Below are 26,124 nucleotides of genomic sequence, written 5' to 3'. Positions count from 1 at the left end.
TTTTTGTCCGAGCGGAAAACACCATACCCTCCTTTGAGAACTACTGATTTAGACTATAAAAAATCCTTTGTCCCACACATCATTAGACTGTACAACTCCTCTTTGGGGGGGCTAGGATGACAGGGAATGCAAAACAATAACAGTACAATACTTTTTCATAACACGGTCGCTAATGCCTAGTTTCTCTTGTTATATTCTTATTTTACTGTTCTGTTTCCATTTATACTCTTATTAGTTACTGTTTACTTTTTACTTCTTCTTCCTGAGGGAACTCTCCTGAAGGAATCAATAACGTGTTATCTGTCTATCTATCTTATCTATTGTTAACCCGAGCACAATTCATGACGTCACGCTCATCTTGCAGACAAGTTATTTCCATTTAGTTTTATTCTCTGGGGACGGCGTGGCGAAGTTGGTAGAGCGGCCGTGCCAGCAATCGGAGGGTTGCTGGTTACTGGGGTTCAATCCCCACCTTCTACCATCCTAGTCACGTCCGTTGTGTCCTTGGGCAAGACACTTCACCCTTGCTCCTGATGGCTGCTGGTTAGCGCCTTGCATGGCAGCTCCCGCCATCAGTGTGTGAATGTGTGTGTGAATGTGGAAATACTGTCAAAGCGCTTTTGAGTACCTTGAAGGTAGAAAATCGCTATACAATTATAACCCATTTATCATTATTTATCATCTACCGTAATTTCCGGACTATAAGCCGCACCTGACTATAAGCCGCACCAGCTAAATTTAGGGGAACATACAGATTGCTCCATATATAAGCCGCACCCGACTATAAGCCGCAGGGTTTTGATGTGTAATTACCGTAGTATATAGGGGTTCCTGCTACCACGGAGGGGATTGTCGGGACAGAGATGACTGTTTGGGAACGCAAAGCGTCCCATTTATTAACAATAAATCTTTCAATCATTCAATCAAACTTTCACATCTTTGACATGGCGAACAGCATTCGTGCAGAGTACAAATAATACAACGGTGCAAAGTAATACAAAGTGCTCACCTGTACGTTATCAAAATAACCAGCCTACCGGTATATGAAAAGTCAGTCTTTAATCATTGTGTCATCGTCTTCCTCCTGCGTACTAAAACCACCGAAATCCTCTTCGTCGGTGTCGGAGAAGAACAGGCCGTAAATAAGCCGCACCCTTGTATAAGCCGCAGGGACCAGAACGAGGGGAAAAAGTAGCGGCTTATAGTCCGGAAATTACGGTACATGTAATTCTACATGCACCAATGTCACATAGAAATTTGCTTTCTTTGTTATTTATTTACATTATTATTTCTGGTTTACTTGCTATCTGTTTACTTAAGTTCTCATATTTTGGTCTGTCTTCCTTCTGATTTAGAATTTGTTTAACGCTTCTCTACGTTTTGTTTTGACTACGGTGCTGAGTCTGGCGTCTCTTATCTGTACTTCTTCAAACTCCATGTAGCACAGATGTTTTTAGATGTTTTAGAATATAAATTTAAATTTTACTTCATCGTGATTATTCTTGAAATAATAAAAATGTCAATATAATTAAATAATCAATTTACCTTTATTAAATTTTATTTTATTTAATGTGTTTGCTATATCATTATTAATTCACAGCTACAATGTGTTCCAACCTATGATGTGCATGTGTGTTTGTCTCAACTTCCACACAGGAACTGGATGGATCAGATAAGCAACAAGGCTGTTCAATACAGTATATTACACACATAATTAATGACTAATGAATTTAACAATGCTTCAATGTCCCAGTCCAAATGTATGTATTGATATTTAAATGTTTATTTATTCATATACAGTATATTTTATTTTTCCTATTATCAAAACCAACCTGTCAGCTCTCTCCTCAGACTGAGTACAGCTGTCCACTGCATATATATATATATATATATATATATATATATATATATATATATATATATATATATATATATATATATATTTATTTCTTTTTAAACCTAGCTCAATGCTAATCTAATCCAATGCTATGCTAACTCAATGCTAACCTAGCTCAATGCTATGCTAACAGTGTCACACCTCTTCGGCCCACGCCTCACGTGCAGCTGTCACTCACACAGCCTCTTCACACACACACATTCCTTATCTAAAAATGTCTCCCAGCAGGGCCTCCTTTTTTATTTTCTTACTGAGTCACATGCACACATCTTTCCCCAAAAAGCAAGAGCCTTCTTGCAAACTATAGTGTCACACAGTTACAATCACCAGCACAGTTAAAAATAAATGCAACAGTCAACTATTTTTCTCCTCCAGAAGCACAGCTGTATCATATCAGAACCTTAATAATAAGAAACATTTATGGACTTCCCTGCTTAGGCTGCTGCCCCCGCGATCCAACATCCGAGAGCGGAATAAGATAATTAAATGGATAGATCATTCACTCATATGTTTTCTGTACATAAACTTTGTCTACTTTCTCACAAGCACACACATTTTAGACAATTTCCCAACTTTTACAGATAGCGGTGCTATGAGAAAAAGCGTGAAGGGAGGGGAGGGGGGATGTTGCGTGAGGGAGGGGGAATACCGAGAGGTATAATGTTTGCCTTTCAGAAGAGGGGAATAGACAATTAGAGGGGAATTAAAACAAATAAGAAAACAGGTGCTACACAAAAGTTATTAAATTATGCATATATCTAAATGTACCAACATAAACTGACTCACTCAATACACACACATTTCAGCATTCATCATTATACACACACATTTATAAATTACAATCCCACCCCATGTCCGGACAAATATAAACAACTTTGCACGCGTGCTTGTGGAATGGCCGTTTATTAACAAACACAGGTCCCTTCATTACTCATACAACGGCGATTAACCCGTTCAGCGGAGCAGCCCCTGGTTTTACTCCCTGACCAATACACGGCAACAGCATAAAAGCACCATAGAGTCACTGATAATCACCCAATGCTCTACAGTCATCATGTTTTGGTCAGTTCCATACAGCTTCACCAAGTTTCACCAAAGCTCTACCATATGCAGCCCGATCTCTACCCGTCTATACTGCAGCAAATTAAACAGAACGTCGTGACAAATACAGCTCAGTTGATCTCCTTTACCGGAGTCACCAAACGGTCACCCAATATGAGGCTTTTCCACCGCTACAGTTTCCACATAGACAGATATGTTGCACATTCATAGACTTCATAAATTTGTGTGGGCCAAATGTCACACCAGTTAGCAAACCCTGCCTTAAATTTAGCTGTATCCAACTCTGGCTAATTCTGATGCACTTGCAGAAAGAAGCCTCCTTTTCCGACAATGAAAAAGGAGGAAGAGGTTAAGAAATGTATTCGTCTCACATAGTCTATGCTTCAAAACACTCCAAACCACCGAAATTCTATTAACAATCCCCTTATAGCTAAAAACAAGAAACCACAAGTTTTCAACAAACACACAGACAAATGATCACATATAAAACAACTCAATCCAACCATAATTTACCCCATTCCAGGTTGTTTTTGGAGAACCTGCTATGCCTATCTTTTATGAAAAAAAAATTTAGTTTTTGTCTTACCGATCCCGTTTCTCTTCAGACAGACAACTTTTACACAGTAAGCAAAATAGCTATTACCTTTTATTAGATGCGCGCGTGCAACCGTTGTCTGCCTGAGAGAGAAGCCGGGAGCGGATGTTGACTTGCAGAGTTCTGGACCATCCTAGTTCGTGACGCCAATTTCTGTGGTGGATTGTCCGAAGCTTAAGCAGGCAACAAAAGTAGTTTAGTACAACAAATTTATTTACCCATTATCAGAAGTGCAGGTTGAATTAAGTTGTCCGTGCAAACAGACAAAATGTACTACAGGGCACACAAGACACACACAAGCCAAAATCTCTCTCGAGTCCCGGTCTTCTGCCATTTTTTATATGTCTCTTGTGCGTAACTGTGTTTATCTCGTGCGTCATGATTGTTTTTGTAACATCCTTGGACTCCCCAATCATACCCAAACAACCAAAACATTCTGTAGACAGGTTGGCACGACTTAATATTCACTTTTGTCCCACACCCGGGGACACAGAAGAGAAATCAAATGAGCATACATTCTTGACAGACATGAAATATAGGTCAAAGGTCAGAAATTCTACTACATGATCAACATGCCCCCTTGTGTACCTCCATCAGGAAGATTTCCTAATGAAGCATCGCTGAATACAGTTAGGTTTAAAGCATCATTTCCCAAATGTTTAAATTTCAAAGTCACTTTTTCAGCTTTCAGTTTACAAACCAACTTTTTAGCATTGTGAATTGATTGCACAGTCGCATTCTTTAGACTAGATACCAGACTACAAGAATCAAACATTACATCAGGTCTTGTCTGTTTTGCAACCCAGAGTATCTGTCCTATTTTCGATCTGAGTTGTTCTTGTTCTGTTTCATTAAGAGGAGCATCTCTTTCTAGAGCACGGACTGGCTGTAAGTGAATCGGGTGCAGACTTTCAATGCAGCTGTGCTGATGCAACTGTACAGAATCATTAACAGTTTCAATATCCATTCCCAAATAGCAGAAATTGTCATGTTCCTCACGTCCCACTTGGAACCCAGACTTTAGTTTAGGGATCACATTTTCTGAAAAGTTTCATGAGCCTGCCCACAGAAAATCATCTATATGACATGCGAGTACACCCGTCACTGTGTTTTCATCATCCAGCCAATAAAATACTGCTGGGTCTACCTGTGACACTTTACCACCTGTGCTCAGCATGATTTCCTTCACCTTGTTGTACCAATAGAGAGATCCATCAGCAAGGCCATACACACACTTCTTCAGTTTCCAAAGAACCCCCATACAGTCAGCTTCTGGGGGAGGATTGACATAAATGTCTCTCGACAACTCCATACACTCTAAAAAGGCAGACTTGATGTCCATAGAATAGACTTTCCAATGATTTTGACAAATTACACTGAGCAATAGCCTTAGCGATTCAGAAGCACATGTTGGTGAATCCTTTTGTAGATTTTTTAAATTAAGTTCTTCAAAACCCCTTGCTACAAGTCTGGCCTTGGGTACAATACCAGTGTCACTTTCTTTGAGACTACAGACTAGGGTTGCAACAACTAATCGATTAAATCGATTAAAATCGATTATAAAAATAGTTGCCGATTAATTTAGTCATCGATTCGTTGGATCTATGCTATGCGCATAAAAAATAAACCTTTATTTATAAACTGCAACATGTACAAACAGCTGAGAAACAATAATCAAAATCAGTATGGTGCCAGTATGCTGGTTTTTTTTCAATAAAATACTGGAAAGGACAGAAATGTAGTTTCTCTTTTATCCGATTATTAATCGAAGTAATAATCGATTATCAAATTAATCGTTAGTTGCAGCCCTACTACAGACCCACCTAGTGGAGATACACTTTTGGCCTGTATTTTCAGTCTCTTTAAAAACATTGTTTTTCCAGCTTTCTATCTCTGCCTGTTTGGCTGCATCAAATGATATGTCTTTTGTTATGAGTACATCAGCCTCCCTGACAGCTGACTCAGTGTTAAGATGTTGTACACATGACATGTCAACAGCCTCTTTTAGTCCAGTACTGCCATCAGGCTCAATATGCTGCACATTATACCAGTTTTTACAGGTTCCCGTGGCTTTACCTGCTCTACTGAGTACTTTAGCCTTACATGTTACACTTGTATCTCTTTTCATGAAAGTTAAAATCTGTCCTGTTTTTAGCTTCACATTAGAAGCAGGGACAGGATTATCACAGGTACTGTGATTCATTTGAGGTGCATTTGTTTGAATGACACCTTCACTCTATAAAATAAGTAAGAGTAAATATAATTCAATTCACTTCACTCATGTTTCCCTCTCCATCACTGTCATGTTCATTTTCACCGGCTGTGTTTTGTTCATTATCTGAGCTACATGAAGCTCTGTGTAAAACATCTGTGTCACTATCATTGGTTATGTTCTCTTCATGTTTTTCACATCCTGCTTCAGTGTGAACATTACTTTGTGTAATTTTCCTGTCATTAATCTGTGTGTGCACTTTAAGTCGTGAGTTATGAACTCTTAACGAGAATACCTCCCTGTCTTACAAACACAACGGTTCCATCTTGATCAATCACCACTCCTGGTCCCTTCCACTCTGCACTATCTCCTCGTTTATAGTAAACCTTTTCTCCTATCTCATATTTTTCATCCGTGTCTCTAAGCTGTTTTCTTAATGCCTTTCTTATCCTCTCTGAACATTCAACTTCAGTGAAAGCCTTCCTTGAGGCATGCGAAGCTGGTATGTGTTCTCCTACTCTTGTGCTCACTGTAGTGCCCTCTATTACAGGCAGCTTATTTACCAATACATTGGGAAGGTTAGGATTTTGACGAAATACCAGTTGATGTGGACTATAACCAATTACACTGTGCATGCAGTTCTTAGCCATTAAGGCCCAGTCCAAGGCAGTGCACCAGTCACAATCCTTTTCCTGTTTAACTTTCTGGACAATGTTTGTGAGCGTCTGATTATGACGTTCCAATAGTCCATTGCTCCATGGACTGTATCCTGCGGTTTTCTTTATTTGGATATTGAAGTTTTCTGCCATGTCCCTGAACTCTTCATTTTTAAATTCTCCTCCGTTGTCACTGAAGAGCCTTTTGGGAGGACCATGGACACTTATCCATATGTGGATGAAAGAGTTGACAATTACAGAAGATTTCTTGGTTTTCACAATATTTCCAGCGCTGAAACGTGTGAAATGGTCCATTATATGTAAATACCAAATGCCTGACTCCAGCTCGTGCAGGTCCACGGCCACCGTTTCATTATATTCCGAAGCTAGAGGCAAACCCACAGCTGCCTTTGGCTTTGTCTTGCTATATCTTTGGCACCTGTCACATTCATCCACAATTTGTTGCAAAATAGTGAGACAGTCCCTGTCTTTGTTCCCTGAACTTTGAATTAGCTTATGCAGGCGATCTGCTGGTGCATGGCCAAATTGTTTGTGAAGTTTTACTCACCAGGAGTGGAATATCGACTTTGACAACTTCTATCTCAATGTTACACTTTGTCCATCCTATTTTAGCAGGTAGACACACTTTTCTGGTGGAATTAATCACATTTCCATCTCCAAAACGAAACTGTCTGTTGCTAGACCTTTCTGTACTTCTGGGGCCGTACTTATCAAGCTTCTTAGAGTGCCATTTTACACTTAAGTCCTGAAAATTTGCGAAATTTAGTCCTACTCTCAAACTTAAGAATAAAAGCTTTTTATCAACGTTCTTAAGTCTAAGAATCACTCCTACTCTCCATGATATTTAAGAGACCTTCAGAGGTGTCTTAAGTGGTTAGGAGTTGCCAGCAGGGGATGGCATTGAGGCGAGAGACGTGCGCGAACGTTCATCTTTGTTTGATGACGAGCAGCTGATCAAACGGTATCGTTTAGACCAGGGGTGGGCAATTAATTTTTACCGGGGGCCGCATGAGCTACCCGAGCACTGCTGGAGGGCCACATCGACAATATTTCAATTAAATTTTGCTCAATATTATTTTTGATATATACCGTAAGATAAATAATAATAATAATAGTAATACTTCAACATAGTGTGTGTAACAGCATTCCATGACTAATATATATAAATTAACATTAATAATAAATGACAGTAAAATAAGCACACGTATGACTGAGGAGTCATAGTGTAACTTTGTGTGGTGTTTGAGTTGTCCGACTTTTTGTGTGGCCTTAAACGCACCAGTGGTTTAGTGCTATGCGTGTTGGTGACAGATGACAAGTTGGTTTTGGCCTGGTTTGTACGGCAGAAAATGACTAGTTTTTCGAGATAGAATTGTTTTACTCATGTTTTTGGTGTGGTTATGTCCAAATATAAACAGTTTTGTTCAATAAAGTGATCGATATAATTCCTGTCCTCGAAGCATCTCGATAGACGTTACAATAATTGAACGGTGTTCAATTGAACGGTGTTGACGAACACCATTAGGGCCGCTTGTTGTCACTGTCACTCAAAGTTGCATTGCAAAATTCCATAGAATAAATATGTTTATTTTGTTTAGAATTCAGATGGGATTTGATTTGGTGCGCGGCATATATACTTGCTGCGCGCAGCGGACGCTTGAGCAGTGCGCAATTGCGCAGGCACGCACCTTAGGTGAGGGGACGTTGCTTTGCAGTTCATGTGTTGTTGAAAACACGGCATTCCTCATCAACTTTTCTCTTTTTGGCGTCTCGGGTGTAAACCGTGCATCACTTGTCGCTGCATGTGCACCTTCACTCGCAGGTTACACACGGACACACGCCCATAAATAATACTTTTCAAAATAAAAGCAGCACAGTTGTATTGCGCGCAGGACATAGATGTTTTTTCAACTTTATTTTGTAATTGCAGTTGTTCACATTCACTCACAATCACGCATACGTCCACACGGAAGTAATACAAATAACGATTTTCAAAACAAAAGCGGCACCGTTGTATTGCACACTCGACATAGATACTTTTTTAAATTTATTTTGTAATTTATAATTGGCCTCACGCGGGCCGGACAGGGACGCACAAAGGGCCGGATGCGGCCCGCGGGCCGCAGAATGCCCAGGTCTGGTTTAGACAGAGCAGGTATTATTTTTGTCACAGATTTAATAATTTTCCATTCCTTGTTGATTTCTGCATGTGGCTGCAGTGGGATAGTATATATAGAGCCACCCACACCAGTTTCAAATTAGTTGCCTAATTAATGAATTGGAAAGAAAATGTTATGAGAGTAGCGTATGTTTGTGCCACACACATACGCTAGGTTACAGCATGTGAGGTGAGTGACGTCAGTGAGTGTGTGGGCGAGAGAAGAGAGGGAGCGGTATTGTGAGTGCGAGCGGGGACTAGTTTGTTTTGTGTTGGATTGGCTGTGTGCAAGCAATCAATAAAGCAAGATTTGCAACTAATCGCCGGACTCATCATTCACTCTAAAGTCGTCCGCTGTGGAGACCCACTGCCGGGTAAAGTGAAGACATCCTGGAGAAGTGTCTCCCCTGCCTCTTTGTTACGGTCTGGGAGCAGGAAGCAGGAAAGGTGCAACAAAAAGAAAATATTTATTTTTGATTCATTGCCAATATTGTTTGTTTGTTTTGTATTATTTTGTAGTTTATTGTCAAAATATACACTCCCATTGTCCACTTAAATATTTCTAAGATATTTCTTTATTCTTAGAAAAGATTCCCTTCCGTGATTGGTCATTTCTATGGACACAGAAATGACGTCACCTAAAATTCCGTTTACGGCACATAGTAATGTCGTAATTCAGCTCTGAGTGTGACACTTAAGATTCAGTCCTACACTTCGCTGAAAGTGTGAGTAAGACACTTGATAACTAACTTTTAAGTGCAGCTTTCAGCGAAGAATTTATTTACTCTTAAGTCAACTCTTAGCAGACTTCTTAGGAGTTATTCTAAGAAGCTTGATAAGTACGGCCCCTGAGCTTATTTACTTGCTTTTCATTGAGATTATCTACATAACTTTCAAGCCACTTTTCTCCACACACTGTGCGAGTGCAGGCGGTGTCTATGATTGCTGAGCCTGCAGCTTCAGTCATAAAAATCTCAGCTTTAGACTGGGGATAATTTGTTAACAGCGTGATATTAACTTCATCCAAATTATAATTTTCAGTCAATTTTACTTGTTCGTGCTTCTTGTGCGGGCAGTCCTTCGCCCAGTGGCAGGTGCTTTGACACACGGCACAACGTGATCGTTTACCGTACTTATCCAGTGGGTTTGTACCCGGTAACGGCGTCACCGATCTTTGTTGTCCACGTTGAAACGGTGTGTTCCGTCTTCCTCTCCATTGTGGCTGTTCTGTGAGGAAAGCTGCGTCCTGGTTCAGTTGTATCTTGCTTGACGAGCCCGTTGTTTTTCCTCCAAATATCCGTTTGAGAGCTGACTTCATTGACGAGAAGCTTAGCTCCGTGTGACGGTCTTTCTCATCGAGGCAGGCTGTGTCAAGAAGTTTAAAGGCTAACACCGCATCAGGGAGTGTCATATTGTACCTTTTCATCCGGTTGTAGCGCTGTTGAAAGTCAATTATATAGTCCACCATTGAAACAGAACTATTTTTGGTGATGCGGTCGAAGTACGTGTACGCTTCGTATGCGCGATCCTTTTCCTCTTTCAGGAAAACGTCATCCAGTTTTGCAAATAATGCCGTCATACCGTTGTCATTGTCCAACTCCTCCGCAGATATCTATTGTGATTTCTCTAGCTCTTCCTTCAAGTCCCAAAGCCACAGCCAGTGCTTGCTTTTTCTTATCGAGTTCTGTAACCCACGTCCAAATGTTAACTTCATTTTTCCAGCACTCATATGGCTTGGACTCGTCAAATCTCGGCGGTATTTTATAGTTTGCAGCCATCCTCAACCATCCTCTGCTACCAATGTTAAAGGCCTACTGAAACCCACTACTACCGACCACGCAGTCTGATAGTTTATATATCAATGATGAAATCTTAACATTGCAAAACATGCCAATACGGCCGGGTTAACTTATAAAGTGCAATTTTAAATTTCCCGGGGAACTTCCGGTTGAAAATGTCTATGTATGAGGACGTTTGCGCGTGACGTCAATGGTTGAAACGGAAGTATTCGGACACATTGTATCACAATACAAACAGCTCTGTTTTCATCGCAAAATTCCACAGTATTCTGGACATCTGTGTTGGTGAATATTTTGCTATTTGTCTAATGAACAATGGAGACTGCAAAGAAGAAAGCTGTAGGTGGGATCGGTGTATTAGCGGCTGGCTGCAGCAACACAACCAGGAGGACTTTGACTTGGATAGCAGACGCGCTATCCGACGCTAGCCGCCGACCGCATCGATGATCGGGTAATGTCCTTCGTCGCGCCGTCGATCGCTGGAACGCAGGTGAGCACGGGTGTTGATGAGCAGATGAGGGCTGGCGTAGGTGGAGCGTTAATGTTTTTAGCATAGCTCTGACGAGGTCCCGTAGCTAAGTTAGCTTCAATGGTGTCGTTAGCAACAGCATTGCTAGGCTTCGAAAGGCGGCACAGCATTAACTGTGTAGTTACAGGTCCAGTGTTTGGTTCGGTGTCTCCTGATAGTAGTATTGTTGATCTTCTGTCTATCCTTCCAGTCAGGGGCTTATTTATTTTGTTTCTACCTGCATTTAAGCACGATGCTATCACGTTAGCTCCGTAGCTAAAGTGCTTCACCGATGTATTGTGGTGGAGATAAAAGTCACTGTGAATGTCCATTTCGCGTTCTCGACGCTCATTTTCAAGAGGATATAGTATCCAAGGTGGTTTAAAATACAAATCCGTGATCCACTATAGAAAAAGGAGAGAGTGTGGAATCCAATGAGTCCTTGTACCTGTTACGGTCAGAGCGAAAAAAGATACGTCCTGCACTGCACTCTAATCCGTCACTCTCATGTTCCTCATCCACAAATCTTTCATCCTGGCTCAAATTAATAGGGAAATCGTCGCTTTCTCGGTCCGAATCGCTCTCGCTGCATTGAAAACAATGGGGAAATGTGAGGAGCCCTTCAACCTGCGACGTCACGCTACTTTCGGGTACAGGCAAGGCTTTTTTTTTTTTATGAGCGACCAAAAGTTGCGAACTTTATCGTCGATGTTCTCTACTAAATCCTTTCTGCAAAAATATGGCAATATCGCGAAACGATCAAGTATGACACATAGAATGGATCTGCTATCCCCGTTTAAATAAAAAAAATTCATTTCAGTGGGCCTTTAAATGAGGGTGAATAAACATGACGTCTATTCTGGTTCACAACTTTTAATCAACTCCCGCACAGAGGTAAAACCGGAAAACACTCGATCCCCTCTTCCCGCCCACAAACGCTGCGCATGCGTTAACCCAGTATATGGAGAAACATGTTAACAATATACACACCTGAGGCGTTCCTCAAGGCAGCGCTTTAAGTCCTCTACTTTTTGTCAGTTATGTGATGAATGGAAGTAGGGTGTTTACTTGAGATACACTAGTGGTGTTCCTCTCTGTTTCATGCTATTTCTTCATGTGCTTTCAGCTTTCGAGGTGAACTTCATGGACGACGTTGGTCAGACGCTGCTCAACTGGGCGTCGGCCTTCGGCACACAGGAAATGGTGAGCGCGCTCCCTGAGAGGTAAAAGTCCAGTGTTGACGTTTGCATCTGTGCTTCTCAGGTGGAGTTCTTGTGCGAGCGGGGTGCTGACGTCAACAGAGGTCAGAGGTCGTCCTCACTACATTACGCCGCCTGTTTCGGACGACCCCAAGTAGCAAAGGTAAGACTTCTGCGTACCCCCTTTGAATCCGCAGCCCGGGCTTGAAATGTGTCTCCTCCTGCCCGCAGACGCTGCTGAGGCATGGCGCCAACCCTGACCTGAGGGATGAGGACGGAAAGACGCCCCTGGACAAGGCCCGGGAGCGGGGCCACAGTGAAGTGGTGGCCATACTGCAGTCTCCTGGTCAGTTGGTGTGCGTGTGAGAGGTGCAGGCAGGTAGTGATACCACAGTGTGTGTGTGTGTGTGTGTGTGTGTGTGTGTGTGTGTGTGTGTGTGTGTGTGTGTGTGTGTGTGTGTGTGTGTGTGTGTGTGTGTGTGTGTGTGTGTGTGTGTGTGTGTGTGTGTGTGTGTGTGTGTGTGTGTGTGTGTGTGTGTGTGTGTGTGTGTGTGTGTGTGTGTGTGTGTGTGTGTGTGTGTGTCAGGAGACTGGATGTGTCCTGTCAACAAAGGTGAGGACAAGAAGAAGAAAGACCTAAACAAGGAGGAAGAAGAAGTAGGCGAGCCCAAAGGAGATCCAGAAATGGCTCCCATCTACCTGAAGAGACTTCTGCCTGTTTTTGCACAAACTTTTCAGCAAACCATGCTGCCTTCTATCAGGTGACCTCACCTGCTCGCTCCTTGGACTCATCTGCACGCTGCTTCGCCTAACTTACCTGCGTGTGTGTGTTTAGGAAAGCCAGTCTGGCTCTGATCCGCAAGATGGTCCACTACAGCAGTGAGCTGCTGCTGAAGGAAGTGTGTGATGGCGAGATGGGTCACAACCTGCCCACGGTCCTGGTGGAGATCAGCGCCACCGTGCTGGACCAGGAAGTAAGTGACCACAAGCCACCTCAGATGTCGCATAGATCCCCAATCAAGTTCCTGCGTGTTTGTCAGGACGATGACGACGGACACCTCCTGGCCCTGCAGATCATCAGAGATCTAGTGGACAAAGGAGGAGATGTCTTCCTGGACCAGCTGGCTCGCTTGGGCGTCATCAACAAAGTGTCCACGCTGGCTGGACCCGTGTCGGACGACGAAAACGAGGACGAGGTCAAACCGGAAAAGGTGTGTGACGGGCTTTCCGATATACAGGTATACGATATCGCGGTATAGCTTTGAATATGACGGTGACCCTGCAGGAGGAGGAGGTGCAGGAGGATGCAAGGGAGGTCCTGCAGGGGAAACCCTACCACTGGCGGGACTGGTCCATCATCAGGGGGCGGGACTGTCTTTACATCTGGTCGGATGCCGCCGCCCTGGAACTTTCAAATGGCTCCAACGGATGGTTCCGCTTCATCCTGGATGGGAAGTTGGCCACCATGTACTCGAGTGGCAGTCCGGAGGGGGGTTCTGACAGCTCCGGTAACACACACAATCACCTCTGCTTTCCCCTTGATGATTACTCACCTCTTGTGTGGCGTGTCTACAGAGTCCCGCAGTGAGTTCCTGGAGAAGCTTCAGCGTGCCAGGAGCCAGGTGAAACCTGTAACGTCCAGTCAGCCCATCCTGTCCAGTCTGGGTGCCACCAAGCTGACCGTGGGTAACTGGTCTCTGACGTGCCTGAAGGACGGCGAGATCGCCATCCACAACTCGGACGGCCAGCAGGCCACCATCTTGAAGGAGGACCTGCCAGGCTTCGTGTTCGAGTCCAACAGAGGAACCAAACACTCGTTCACTGCGGAGACGTCTCTGGGTGAGTGCTTTGATCTCGCCTACGAAGTGGCTCGAGAAGACTTCAACCTTCCGCGCTCTCGCTGTCTCCCTAGGCTCTGAGTTTGTGACAGGATGGACGGGGAAGCGAGGGCGCAAGCTGAAGTCCAAGCTGGAAAAGACCAAACAGAAAGTCAAGAGCATGGCCAGGGAGCTCTATGATGACCACTTCAAAGCTGTGGAGAGCATGCCTAGGGGGGTGGTGGTCACCCTGAGGAACATCTCCACACAGCTGGAGTCCTCCTGGGAGCTGCACACCAATAGACAGGTCTGTACCCACCTCCACCACCGGGGGGCAGTAATAGAGGTCAGGCTTTGACCGGAAGTGCTGTGTGTTGTCAGTGTGTAGAAGGGGAGAACACGTGGAGGGACTTGATGAAGACAGCCCTGGAGAACCTCATTGTGGTGCTGAAAGACGAGAACACTATTTCTCCTTATGAGATGTGCAGCAGTGGTCTGGTACAGGCGCTCTTCACCGTGCTGAACAACGTAAGTCCTCTTCCTCCCTCACACACACACACACTGCCTCTAACACCTCCTCCTGTACATCTTCAGAGCGTGGACCTGGACCTGAAACATGATTGTAAGCCTTTAATGGAGAGGATCAATGTCTTCAAGGCAGCTTTCAGCGAAAATGAAGATGATGAAAGGTGAAAACCTCTTAATTACAGTCAAAGCTGAAAACAGCCATTTATACACCTTGTCTAAAGCGCACACCTGTCCGCTACACGCCTTGTCTAAAGCGCACACCTGTCCACTACACGCCTTGTCTAAAGCGCACACTTGTCCGCTACACGCCTTGTCTAAAGCGCACACCTGTCCACTACACGCCTTGTCTAAAGCGCACACCTGTCCACTAGACGCCTTGTCTAAAGCGCACACCTGTCCACTGCACGCCTTGTCTAAAGCGCACACCTGTCCACTACACGCCTTGTCTAAAGCGCACACCTGTCCATTACACGCCTTGTCTAAAGCGCACACTTGTCCACTACACGCCTTGTCTAAAGCGCACACCTGTCCACTACACGCCTTGTCTAAAGCGCACACCTGTCCACTACACGCCTTGTCTAAAGCGCACACCTGTCCACTGCACGCCTTGTCTAAAGCGCACACCTGTCCACTGCACGCCTTGTCTAAAGCGCACACCTGTCCACTGCACGCCTTGTCTAAAGCGCACACCTGTCCACTGCACGCCTTGTCTAAAGCGCACACCTGTCCACTGCACGCCTTGTCTAAAGCGCACACCTGTCCACTGCACGCCTTGTCTAAAGCGCACACCTGTCCACTGCACGCCTTGTCTAAAGCGCACACCTGTCCACTAGACGCCTTGTCTAAAGCGCACACCTGTCCACTAGACGCCTTGTCTAAAGCGCACACCTGTCCACTAGACGCCTTGTCTAAAGCGCACACCTGTCCACTGCACGCCTTGTCTAAAGCGCACACCTGTCCACTGCACGCCTTGTCTAAAGCGCACACCTGTCCACTGCACGCCTTGTCTAAAGAGCACACCTGTCCACTGCACGCCTTGTCTAAAGCGCACACCTGTCCACTGCACGCCTTGTCTAAAGCGCACACCTGTCCACTGCACGCCTTGTCTAAAGCGCACACCTGTCCACTGCACGCCTTGTCTAAAGCGCACACCTGTCCACTGCACGCCTTGTCTAAAGCGCACACCTGTCCACTGCACGCCTTGTCTAAAGCGCACACCTGTCCACTGCACGCCTTGTCTAAAGCGCACACCTGTCCACTAGACGCCTTGTCTAAAGCGCACACCTGTCCACTGCACGCCTTGTCTAAAGCGCACACCTGTCCACTGCACGCCTTGTCTAAAGCGCACACCTGTCCACTGCACGCCTTGTCTAAAGCGCACACCTGTCCACTGCACGCCTTGTCTAAAGCGCACACCTGTCCACTGCACGCCTTGTCTAAAGCGCACACCTGTCCACTACACACCTTGTCTAAAGCACACACCTGTCTTTGATACACCTTTATACACGTGTGTGCGTGTGTGTGTGTGTGTGCGTGCGCAGTCGACCAGCTATTGCCTTAATCCGTAAACTGATCGCTGTCCTGGAGTCCATCGAGCGCCTTCCCCTGCACCTGTACGACACTCCCGGCTCCTCCTACAACCTCCAGGTGAGTTGCATGTAACTCCCTGGCCGACAGCCTGCTCTTTATTACCGATGTCGCTTAGATCCTGACAAGGAGGCTCCGCTTTCGCCTGGAGCGAGCACCCGGCGAGACGGCTCTGATCGACCGCACGGGGCGCATGCTGAAGATGGAGCCTCTGGCCACCGTGGAGTCATTGGAGCAGTACCTGCTGAAGATGGTCAGCTGAGCGCACCTGTAGACTAATGTCCGACAGTTTGAAACGGGCCGTGTCCTTGTGTCGCAGGTGGCCAAGCAGTGGTACGACTTTGAGCGCTCCTCCTTCGTCTTTGTCAGGAAGCTGCGAGAAGGACAAACCTTCACCTTCAGACACCAACACGACTTTGACGAGAACGGCATCATCTACTGGGTCGGTACCAACGCCAAGTAAGTCCTCTCTTTGTCATCAAGTGTGTGTGCCAACGTGACTCACTCCTGCTGCCTTCAGGACGGCCTATGAGTGGGTCAACCCGGCCGCCTACGGCCTGGTGGTGGTGACGTCATCAGAGGGACGGAACCTCCCTTACGGTCGTTTGGAGGACATCTTGAGTCGGGATAGCTCCGCCCTCAACTGTCACACCAACGACGACAAGAACGCGTGGTTTGCTGTGGACCTGGGCCTGTGGGTCATCCCCTCGGCGTACACGTTGAGACACGCCAGGTTAGGACTGCATTGTGACATACTGTCCTCTCCAAAGTACCAACCGACAAAAAATACATTTTATGTCAAGTGTAGATATCAGTGTTGACTTGTACATGGGTGTCCAAAGTGTGGCCCGGGGCCCATTGGTGGTTTTTAGCTCATTTTTTAACAGCCCAAGGCACAATCATTAGCATTTTAATATTAGCATGCTAGCTTTTTTTGCTAACTTTACAGGTATACACCTTAGCATCAAGTATTTTATTTGACGAATGATACCTGTTAGTATGCTAGGTTTATGAGCTAATTATGTAAGTATTGTTGTGCGCAACCAGTCTTCTCAGGGAATAAAACACACTGGTCACTCCCAAGTTCTTTTGGATGACATGTATGTTGAGTAAAAAGGACCCCCGAGACAGAACAATACTTGGCCAAGTTTTGCTAAAGCTTTAGGAGAGCAGCCCTTACAACGCAATAATATCATCAGCAAGAAGAGGTCTAAAAATAAGACAAAAGGCATTAACTCTTATAGTGAGAAGGCAGGTAATTCAACAGCCTCAACCTCAGTGTCATATTTTGGTATTTCACCAATAGTGATTGTAAGCTTGCTAATTGTTTTAGCAGGTATACACCTCAGTTTTATGTATTTGTCTTAAACGAATGCTAACTGTTAGCATAGTGCTGTCGACATGCTAGCTTTTTCGCTCGTTTTGCTAATTTTTTTTTGCTAACTGTTAACATTTTCGTTCGACTTTGGCTCTTCAGTATTCACACAAAATATCTACCGAAATTGCATTTTTATGTTCTTTGGGGGGGGGATCTCCAATATCTGGTTTTGAAGGTGAAAAGTAGTAAAATGGCCTCCGCATCATTTTAAGAGTTAGTGTGCGGCCCTCAGTCGGTTAGTGTGCGGCCCTCAGTCGAAGGAGTTTGGCCACCCCTGGAATAATGAAGTGAAAGAACAGTAAAATCAAGTCTTCCTGCAGGGGTTATGGTCGCTCTGCGTTGAGGAACTGGGTGTTCCAAGCATCCAAAGATGGTCAGAACTGGGCCACGTTGTACACGCACGTCGACGACTGCAGCCTGAATGAACCCGGGTAATTGATTTATCTAATCTTTTCAGCCCGCCCCCGTCCTCCAGACTTAAACTTTGCGGTGTGCAGGTCAACGGCCACATGGCCTCTGGACCCATCCAAAGACGAGAAACATGGCTGGAGACACATCCGGATCAAGCAAATGGGCAAGAACGCCAGCGCCCAGACCCACTACCTGTCCTTGTCGGGCCTGGAGCTCTACGGCACCGTCACGTCTGTGTGCGAGGACCAGCTCGGTGAGTGCACTCTCGCAGCTCTTCTTGTCGCCGCCACATCCGCTGACTCCACAACCTCCCAGGTAAAGCCGTGAAGGAAGCGGAGGCCAATCTTCGCCGCCAGCGGCGCCTCTTTCGCTCCCAGGTGATGAAGTACATCGTCCCCGGAGCGCGGGTGGTCCGCGGCATCGACTGGAAGTGGCGTGACCAGGATGGCAACCCGGCCGGCGAGGGCACCGTCACTGGAGAGGCCCATAACGGTAAGACGTGCAGAACATGATGGGGGGGGCATGCCCGTGTCACATGATCACATGGAGCCGTTACAGGAAGCCACGCCACTTCGTCGTCGTCTTCTCCAGTCTGGTCCTCTTCCTCAGTGCTGTCATGAATAAGGCTTTGTCACAAATGTTCTCTTTTGTGTGTGTGTGTGTGTGTGTGTGTGTGTGTGTGTGTGTGTGTGTGTGTGTGTGTGTGTGTGTGTGTGTGTGTGTGTGTGTGTGTGTGTGTGTGTGTGTGTGTGTGTGTGTGTGTGTGTGTGTGTGTGTGTGTGTGTGTGTGTGTGTGTGTGTGTGTGTGTGTGTGTGTGTGTGTGTGTGTGTGTGTGTGTGTGTGTGTGTGTGTGTGTGTGTGTGTGTGTGTGTGTGTGTGTGTGTGTGTGTGTGTGTGTGTGTGTGTGTGTGTGTGTGTCCTCCACACTGGACCAAAGCAGCGTCTCATGTCTCCTTACAACTGGGGTGCCCAAACTTCTTTTTCTGACTTACTTTTTTTCCCCCAAAGGACTAGAAAACATAAATGCTAAGGAGCCAAAGCTGAACTGAAATGCTAACAATTTGCACGCTGGCCGGTTAGCGTCATGTAACCGAAGGTATATGAGCAAAATCAGTTCAAAATAGCATGCTTAATTAGCATTATTGAAATACCAAAATATGATGCAGAGGTGTATACCTGTTAAAATGCTAACTTTAACATGCGTCAAGTACCACAATATATTACCCTGGTAAATGTGTTGAAAGTGTATCCAGCTAATTAGCTTTCAACAAGTACAACTATATATTTGCCAAGTAACAAAATATTTGGCGCTGAGGTGTACATGTACCCACTAAATTAGTTAAGAATCTAGCATGCTAACTGTATCTCAAGTACTAAAATACATTACTGAGGTGTGTACCTGAAAAATGTTTAATATGCTAACCTGCTAAAGTTAGCGTGCATTTAGTACCAATATAAAACTGAGGTGTATACCTACAAAATTAGCTTAAAAAAGCTAGTATGCTAACAGATATTCGCCAACTAACAAAATATTTGACGCTAAGGTGTGTAGCTGCAAAACTAGCAAAAAAGTTAGCATGTTAATATTGCCAATGATTATGCTACAGGCTTGCTAAAAAAAATTAGCTACCGGGCGCATTTTGGACACCCCCGATGTCTGGCACGCTTGGTCCAGTGTGCTTCTCCGTCTCCGCCTCTCTCTCGCTGTCGCCGCCTCTCTGCCGGGTCTCTGACATCCATCCGTGCGTCTCCTCCTATCTCTCTGTCCATCCAGGCTGGATTGATGTAACCTGGGATGCCGGTGGCTCTAACTCTTACCGTATGGGCGCCGAAGGGAAGTTTGACCTCAAGCTTGCTCCAGGGTACGACCCTGAGTCGGCTGCCACAGCGCCGTCACCCAAACCTGTCTCATCCGCTGTTTCAGGCCCCGCCTTCTCCACGGTGGGACCCTCCCCGACCCCGGCAGCCAGTGGCGGCACCACCACCACTTCGTCCTCGCAGCAGCAGTCGTGGAGCAGTCTGGTGAAAAATAACTGTCCAGACAAGGGCGGGGCCTTGTCGCTGGGCGGAGCCAGCTCCTCCAGCAGGAAGGGCAGCAGCAGCTCCGTCTGCAGCGTGGCCTCCTCCTCCGACATCAGCCTCAGCTCCTCAGGAGGGCTGCGGCCGGACAAGAGGGTTGAGGGGCTGCTGCTGGACCAGGGCTGCGGGGTGGGCGGAGTCGCGGGAGGCGGGGCGGGCTGCGAGGGCCTGCAGCAGGAACCCATCGTCGTGCTGTCCTCCGCTATGGAGGGCGGCTCCGCGTCCAGCTCGAGCACCATCACCGCAGACGCCCCCGGCGAGGACAGCCGGAACAAAGATCCGTCTGCCGACCCGGCGACCGCCATCTCCATGGGCCTGGTGAGCGTAAGCTCGCCCGACGTCAGCTCGGTGTCCGAGTCCCCGAGCAAGGACGCGCCCTCCCAGAGGCCTTTGTGCTCGGCCGCCAACGCCCGCCTGTCTGTCAGTTCCCTGCTGGCGGCCGGCGCCCCTATGAGCTCCAGCGCTAGCGTGCCCAACCTGTCCTCACGCGAGGCCAGCCTGATGGAGTCCTTTGTGCGCCGCGCTCCCAACATGTCGCGCACCAACGCCACCAACAACATGAACCTGAGCCGCAGCAGCAGCGACAACAACACCAACACGCTGGGCAGGAACGTCCTGAGCACAGCCAGTGAGTCACATGACCGCCGTCATAATCATCACCATCATCACCATATGATCTTTGTTGCAGCGTCTCCGCTCATGGGCGCTCAGAGCTTCCCCAACCTCACCACCACCGGCACTACCTCCACCGTCACCATGTCCACCTCCATCGTCACCAGCAGCAACAACGTCGCCACGGCAACCACCGGCCTGTCGGTGGGACAGTTGCTCAGCAACACCTTGACCACCAGCCTGACGTCCACGTCCAGCGAGAGCGACACGGGGCAGGAGGCAGAGTTTTCTCTCTACGGTGAGTGACGTCCATTTTAGCTGTAAATAACAATAAATAACCTCACGGTTCTGATTCGACATGATTATGCCGACACGCACACAGAAGTCTCGTTGGTGCCCTCAAACAATCAGAAATCACAAAAATCTTAAACTGTAACAAGCATTTTGCGACAATAATAAATGTTTAAAAGAAGTAAAATCCGCTTAGATTTAACATTAACAAAGGAGGAGAAGAAAGGGTGCGTGTGCATGCGTGCGCGCGTTCTTCTCCGTTGTGAAATAAGTCTGCTTTGGCATTTTTTTCTTGAAGTCCGATCTCATCACAATTACAACTTGCTGTGGTAGGAAGCCTGCTTAGTCCATAATTATGACCGCCATTTTTTTGGACTCCACAGCAATTCCCTTCTTCCCACGCTCGTCTGTTTTCTCTTTGAGCGCCACATTGGGTTGTCAAAAAGGACAAACCGGGTCACATAAAAGGCACACACGCTGAAGTGAGGAGTCGTAGAGGGTTGTGCCTCCTCAGCAACAACGCTGCACCCTGCTTTTTGCCTGCAGGCGTGACACAGAATAAATGAATGATTGAAGCGACAAGGTTGGCACACCAAGGCATATTTGGCCCCATCAAAAAGTTCACAAATGGATGAGTTCAGGCAAAAAGAAAGCTTTACATTTTTGATGGATTCTCAAATTAGGGATTGACTTTGAGTTGGAATAAATAAAAATCACAATTTGGATGTGAATCAAATTTTTTTAGCACCAATAATTAGTATAATACAGTAGTAAGTTATTACCTATATTACTACTATATTGTAGTAGTAATTATATTACAACAGTAATTGATATAGTTCCAAGAAAAATAGTTATAAGTCAGTAGTAATATTACATACAATAGTAATAGTAATTGAACTAATGCACTAGAAATAATTAGTATAATACAGTAGTAGTAATTTTACTAATACATTAGTGGTAATTATGATATAGTAGTAGTGATAATTATAATACAAAAGTAATTATACTGTTAGATAGTAGTATATATGTTAGAGTAGTAGTGATAATTATAATGCAGTAGTAGTGATAATTACAATACAGTACTATATTAACTAATACAATAGTATTTGATTGTCGTAGCGATAATAAATATAATACAGTAATAAGTGGTAGTAATTATAATACAGTAGAAATATTTATTTTACACAGTAGTCGTCATACAGTAGTACTACTGTAATTTCTGGTGTATAAGCAGCAACCACTAAATTTTTAAAGATAAAATGAAATGTTTACATATATTAGCGGATCCACGAATCCCTCGAATTCTTCTTCAGTTAAACAGTTTGGCGAATACGGCATCCAACGTCCATCGTCGAAGTCGTCATTAATGGAGTCGCTGCTGCTCTATTCCCGTGTTCTACTGTGTGACTGATCGTCTTAAGTTTAAACTCTGCGTCGTAAGCGTGTCTCTTAATAGGAGACATTTTGGGGTCTTTACATAAACAAACAAATGGAAATCAAAACGGCTCGCGCAGTCATATATCCCAGCATGCACCGCGCGCTTCTTCTTCTTCTACGGGGGCGGCTGCTTACCGTAGTTGCGAGACCTAAACTTTATGAAAATGAAGTTTAGGTTTGTTGTGGCTCAATATTGGTCCATATATAAGGCGCACCGGATTATAAGGCGCACTGTCAGCTTTTGAGAAAATTTGAGGTTTTTAGGTGCGCCTTTATAGTGCGGAAAATACGGTAGCTGCACCGTTTTATAAGGCGCAGGGTACCTGTCTTGTGACTCCATTCTCGCATGCTCTATGCCGCCGCAGACTTCCTGGACAGCTGCCGTGCTAACACGCTATTGGCCGAGCTGGATGACGAAGAGGACCTACCCGAGCCCGACGACGACGACGATGAGAACGAGGACGACAACCAGGAGGACCAGGAGTACGAGGAGGTCCTGGTAAGGACCAGGCTTGTGTTGGCGAGCGCAGCAGAAGCAGGAAATGACGGTGCTTTGCTGCAGGAGGAGGAAGAGTATGAAACCAAAGGAGGTCGCAGGAGGACCTGGGACGACGACTTTGTACTGAAGAGACAGTTTTCGGCCTTGGTCCCCGCCTTTGACCCCCGACCCGGCAGAACCAATGTACAGCAGACCACCGACCTGGAGATCCCTTCCCCAGGTCAGCGCCCAGCCAAACCTTTGAACCCTGAGTCTGGTAACTTGTACTCATTGGCTGTGTCAGCAGGGACCCCACGCTCAGAAGTGCAGGAGGAAGTGGAGTGTGCTCCGTCTCCTCACCTAGCCCTCACGCTCAAGGTAGACCCTCGGATGGGTAACGGAGTTCACCTGTTCATGGAGTAACTGAGAGGTGTGTGCAGGTCGCGGGGCTGGGGACCACGCGGGAGGTGGAGCTTCCTCTGTCCAACTACAAGTCTACCATCTTCTTCTACGTCCAGCGACTGCTGCAGCTCTCCTGCAACGGCGCCGTCAAGACGGACAAGCTGCGCCGCATCTGGGAGCCCACTTACACGTGAGTTGTGCTTACACAGCGCCTGCGGGGGCGGGCGTGTGCGGTGTTGACTTCTGGCTGTTTGTCCTTGGCAGGATCATGTACAGGGAGCAAAAGGATGGGGGCAAGGAGAAAGAGAGCGACAAATTGGTGAGGACTCGCACACGTCTACGAGTATGAAGCCGAGTGTTGATGTGCCGTGTCTGCAGGACTTCTGTGAACACGGCGGTCTGAGTCCCGGCTCGCCCTCGTCCAATCAGAGCAGCGACATCCTGGGCTGCAGCAAGGAGGCGGCGCAGGCCAAGGCGGGCTGCGGTCTGAACGCTTGTGGCGTGGAGGACGTCCTGCAGCTGCTGCGCATCCTCTACGTCATCGGCGGAGACTCCACCTCCAACGCCCGCACGTTGCAGGAGGGTGAGGACCTGCGACGCGCCTCGTCTTCTCCACGCACGTGTCACCACGCCCCTTTTTGTCTGCGCAGACGAGCTGCAGTTCAACGCGGCTCCAGAAGACTTCACCAGCAAGAAGGTCACAACCAAGATCCTTCAGCAGATTGAGGTGTGTCCACGGTCCACTGCCATCTTAGTGCTCCTCTGCTCTTGCCTAACTCTGATTCCCCCAGGAGCCTCTAGCGTTGGCGAGTGGTGCACTTCCTGACTGGTGTGAACAGCTGACGTCCAAGTGTCCTTTCCTCATCCCCTTTGAGACCCGCCAGCTCTTCTTCACCTGCACCGCCTTTGGAGCCTCCAGGTGAGGACCTGATGCCATCATGTGACCGGTCACATGTGACCATCCTTTTGACCCGGCGTGTGGGCAGGGCCATCGTTTGGCTGCAGAACCGGCGTGAGGCCACCATGGAGCGCTCCAGGCCCTCCACCACGGTGCGCCGGGACGACCCCGGAGACTTCAGGGTGGGCCGCCTCAAACACGAGCGCGTCAAGGTGCCGCGGGGAGACGCCATGATGGAGTGGGCTGAGTCCGTCATGCAGGTCCACGCTGACAGGAAGTCTGTGCTGGAGGTGAGCGGTCGCCAGTACAAAAAGCTGTCTGCTTTTTCCTCTGACTCTGGCGTGTAAACGTGCGCTCAGGTGGAGTTTCAGGGCGAGGAAGGAACCGGCCTGGGACCGACACTGGAGTTCTACGCCTTGCTGGCCGCACAGTTTCAGAGGACGTCACTGGGGATCTGGTTGTGTGACGACGACTTTCCGGACGACGAGTCACGACAGGTGAGAAGACACTGGTTTGCATGATTGATGCCAAGAAGGTCTGCACGTGTCCTCACCTCTCAATGTTTGTGTCAGGTGGACTTGGGTGGCGGCTTGAAGCCTCCGGGTTTCTACGTGCAGCGTTCCTGCGGCCTCTTCCCGGCGCCTTTCCCTCAGGACAGCGAGGAGCTGGAGCGCATCACTAAGCTCTTCCACTTCCTGGGCGTGTTCCTGGCCAAGTGCATCCAGGACAACCGATTGGTGGACCTCCCCGTGTCTCAGCCCTTTTTCAAGTTGCTGTGCATGGGGGACATCAAGTCCAACATGAGCAAGCTGCTCTACTCGCCGCGCGGCCATGACGGCGAGCGTCCACCACCGTCGGACGTGCGCTCGGAAGCGTCCACCGAGGAGAGCCAGGATACCTACTCCGTGGGCAGCTTCGACGAGGACTCCAAGTCCGAGTTCATCATGGACCCCCCAAAGCCCAAACCTCCGGCCTGGTACCACGGCATCCTCACCTGGGACGACTTTCAGCTAGTCAACCCCCACAGGTGAGACACTGGCCTGATGGCGGCGCTCGCAGGGTAATAACCGCGCCTCCTCCCGCAGGGCCAGCTTCCTGAAGGAGGTCAAGGAGCTGGTGGTGAAAAGGAGGCAGATCCTGGCCAGCAAAGTTCTGTCCGAGGACGAGAAGAACACCAGACTGCAGGACCTAATGCTGAGGAACCCCATGGGCTCTGGACCCCCACTCAGCATCGAAGACCTGGGGTGAGGAGACACCTGATTGGTGGAGCCCACCAAGAAGGGGGCTGGGCTCGACTCACGCGTCTGTCCTCCATGTCCAGGTTGAACTTCCAGTTCTGTCCGTCTTCCAAAGTCCACGGCTTCTCTGCAGTAGATCTCAAACCCAACGGCGACGACGAGGTAAGACACCGGCTTGGCGTTGAACCTGGTATCCATGGTAACCAGGGTGCTGATGCTGCGTAGATGGTGAACATGGAGAACGCCGAGGACTACGTGGAGTTGATGTTTGACTTCTGCATGCACACGGGCATCCAGAAGCAGATGGAGGCCTTCAGAGGTAAGTGTGTGCGCGCGCGCACACACACACACACACACACACACACACACACACACACACACACACACACACACACACACACACACACACACACAGACACATGTCCTCATGTCCTTGCCGCTCCTCAGAGGGCTTCAATCGAGTGTTCCCCATGGAGAAGTTGAGCTCCTTCAGCCACAGGGAGGTGCAGATGATCCTCTGTGGGAACCAATCACCTTCGTGGACTGCTGATGACATAATCAACTACACCGAGCCAAAGCTGGGTTACACCAGAGACAGGTGACACCACCCTAAGCCCCCCACACCTCCAACCCCCCCAAGGCCGCCGCGTTCTCACCTCTGCCACTATCTAACTCGCGCTTGCGTCCGCAGCCCTGGCTTCCTGCGATTCGTGCGAGTCTTGTGCGGGATGTCGTCGGACGAACGCAAAGCCTTCCTGCAGTTCACCACAGGCTGCTCCACGCTGCCCCCAGGGGGGCTGGCCAATCTGCACCCCCGCCTCACCATCGTCAGAAAGGTAAGGACGCCGTGAGTCTTGTGC

At 47.4% G+C, this 26,124-nt stretch overlaps 1 protein-coding gene across 1 annotated transcript in view; it reads left to right on the top strand.

The window, feature by feature from the left end:
* Positions 1–26,124, top strand: part of LOC133646757 (E3 ubiquitin-protein ligase HECTD1-like) — a 50,174-nt gene that overhangs the window by 23,580 nt on the left and 470 nt on the right. The window contains 35 exon segments of the mRNA XM_062042496.1: positions 12,035–12,111; positions 12,172–12,270; positions 12,339–12,453; positions 12,694–12,868; positions 12,943–13,081; positions 13,148–13,318; positions 13,393–13,615; positions 13,683–13,946; positions 14,020–14,231; positions 14,306–14,452; positions 14,519–14,613; positions 15,994–16,099; positions 16,158–16,292; positions 16,359–16,498; positions 16,560–16,772; positions 17,738–17,848; positions 17,915–18,081; positions 18,144–18,320; positions 19,604–20,536; positions 20,597–20,818; positions 22,614–22,967; positions 23,034–23,104; positions 23,167–23,318; positions 23,393–23,445; positions 23,448–23,711; positions 23,779–23,855; positions 23,920–24,047; positions 24,115–24,316; positions 24,386–24,523; positions 24,599–25,053; positions 25,112–25,270; positions 25,348–25,426; positions 25,490–25,583; positions 25,712–25,862; positions 25,956–26,100. Of these exon segments, the coding sequence (XP_061898480.1) occupies positions 12,035–12,111; positions 12,172–12,270; positions 12,339–12,453; positions 12,694–12,868; positions 12,943–13,081; positions 13,148–13,318; positions 13,393–13,615; positions 13,683–13,946; positions 14,020–14,231; positions 14,306–14,452; positions 14,519–14,613; positions 15,994–16,099; positions 16,158–16,292; positions 16,359–16,498; positions 16,560–16,772; positions 17,738–17,848; positions 17,915–18,081; positions 18,144–18,320; positions 19,604–20,536; positions 20,597–20,818; positions 22,614–22,967; positions 23,034–23,104; positions 23,167–23,318; positions 23,393–23,445; positions 23,448–23,711; positions 23,779–23,855; positions 23,920–24,047; positions 24,115–24,316; positions 24,386–24,523; positions 24,599–25,053; positions 25,112–25,270; positions 25,348–25,426; positions 25,490–25,583; positions 25,712–25,862; positions 25,956–26,100 (6,443 nt within the window).

This window comes from Entelurus aequoreus, linkage group LG03 (assembly GCF_033978785.1).
Source record: "Entelurus aequoreus isolate RoL-2023_Sb linkage group LG03, RoL_Eaeq_v1.1, whole genome shotgun sequence".
Lineage (NCBI taxonomy): Eukaryota > Metazoa > Chordata > Actinopteri > Syngnathiformes > Syngnathidae > Entelurus > Entelurus aequoreus.
The sequence above is the reverse complement of the archived record's forward strand: the minus strand, read 5'-3'. Positions and strand labels throughout refer to the sequence as shown.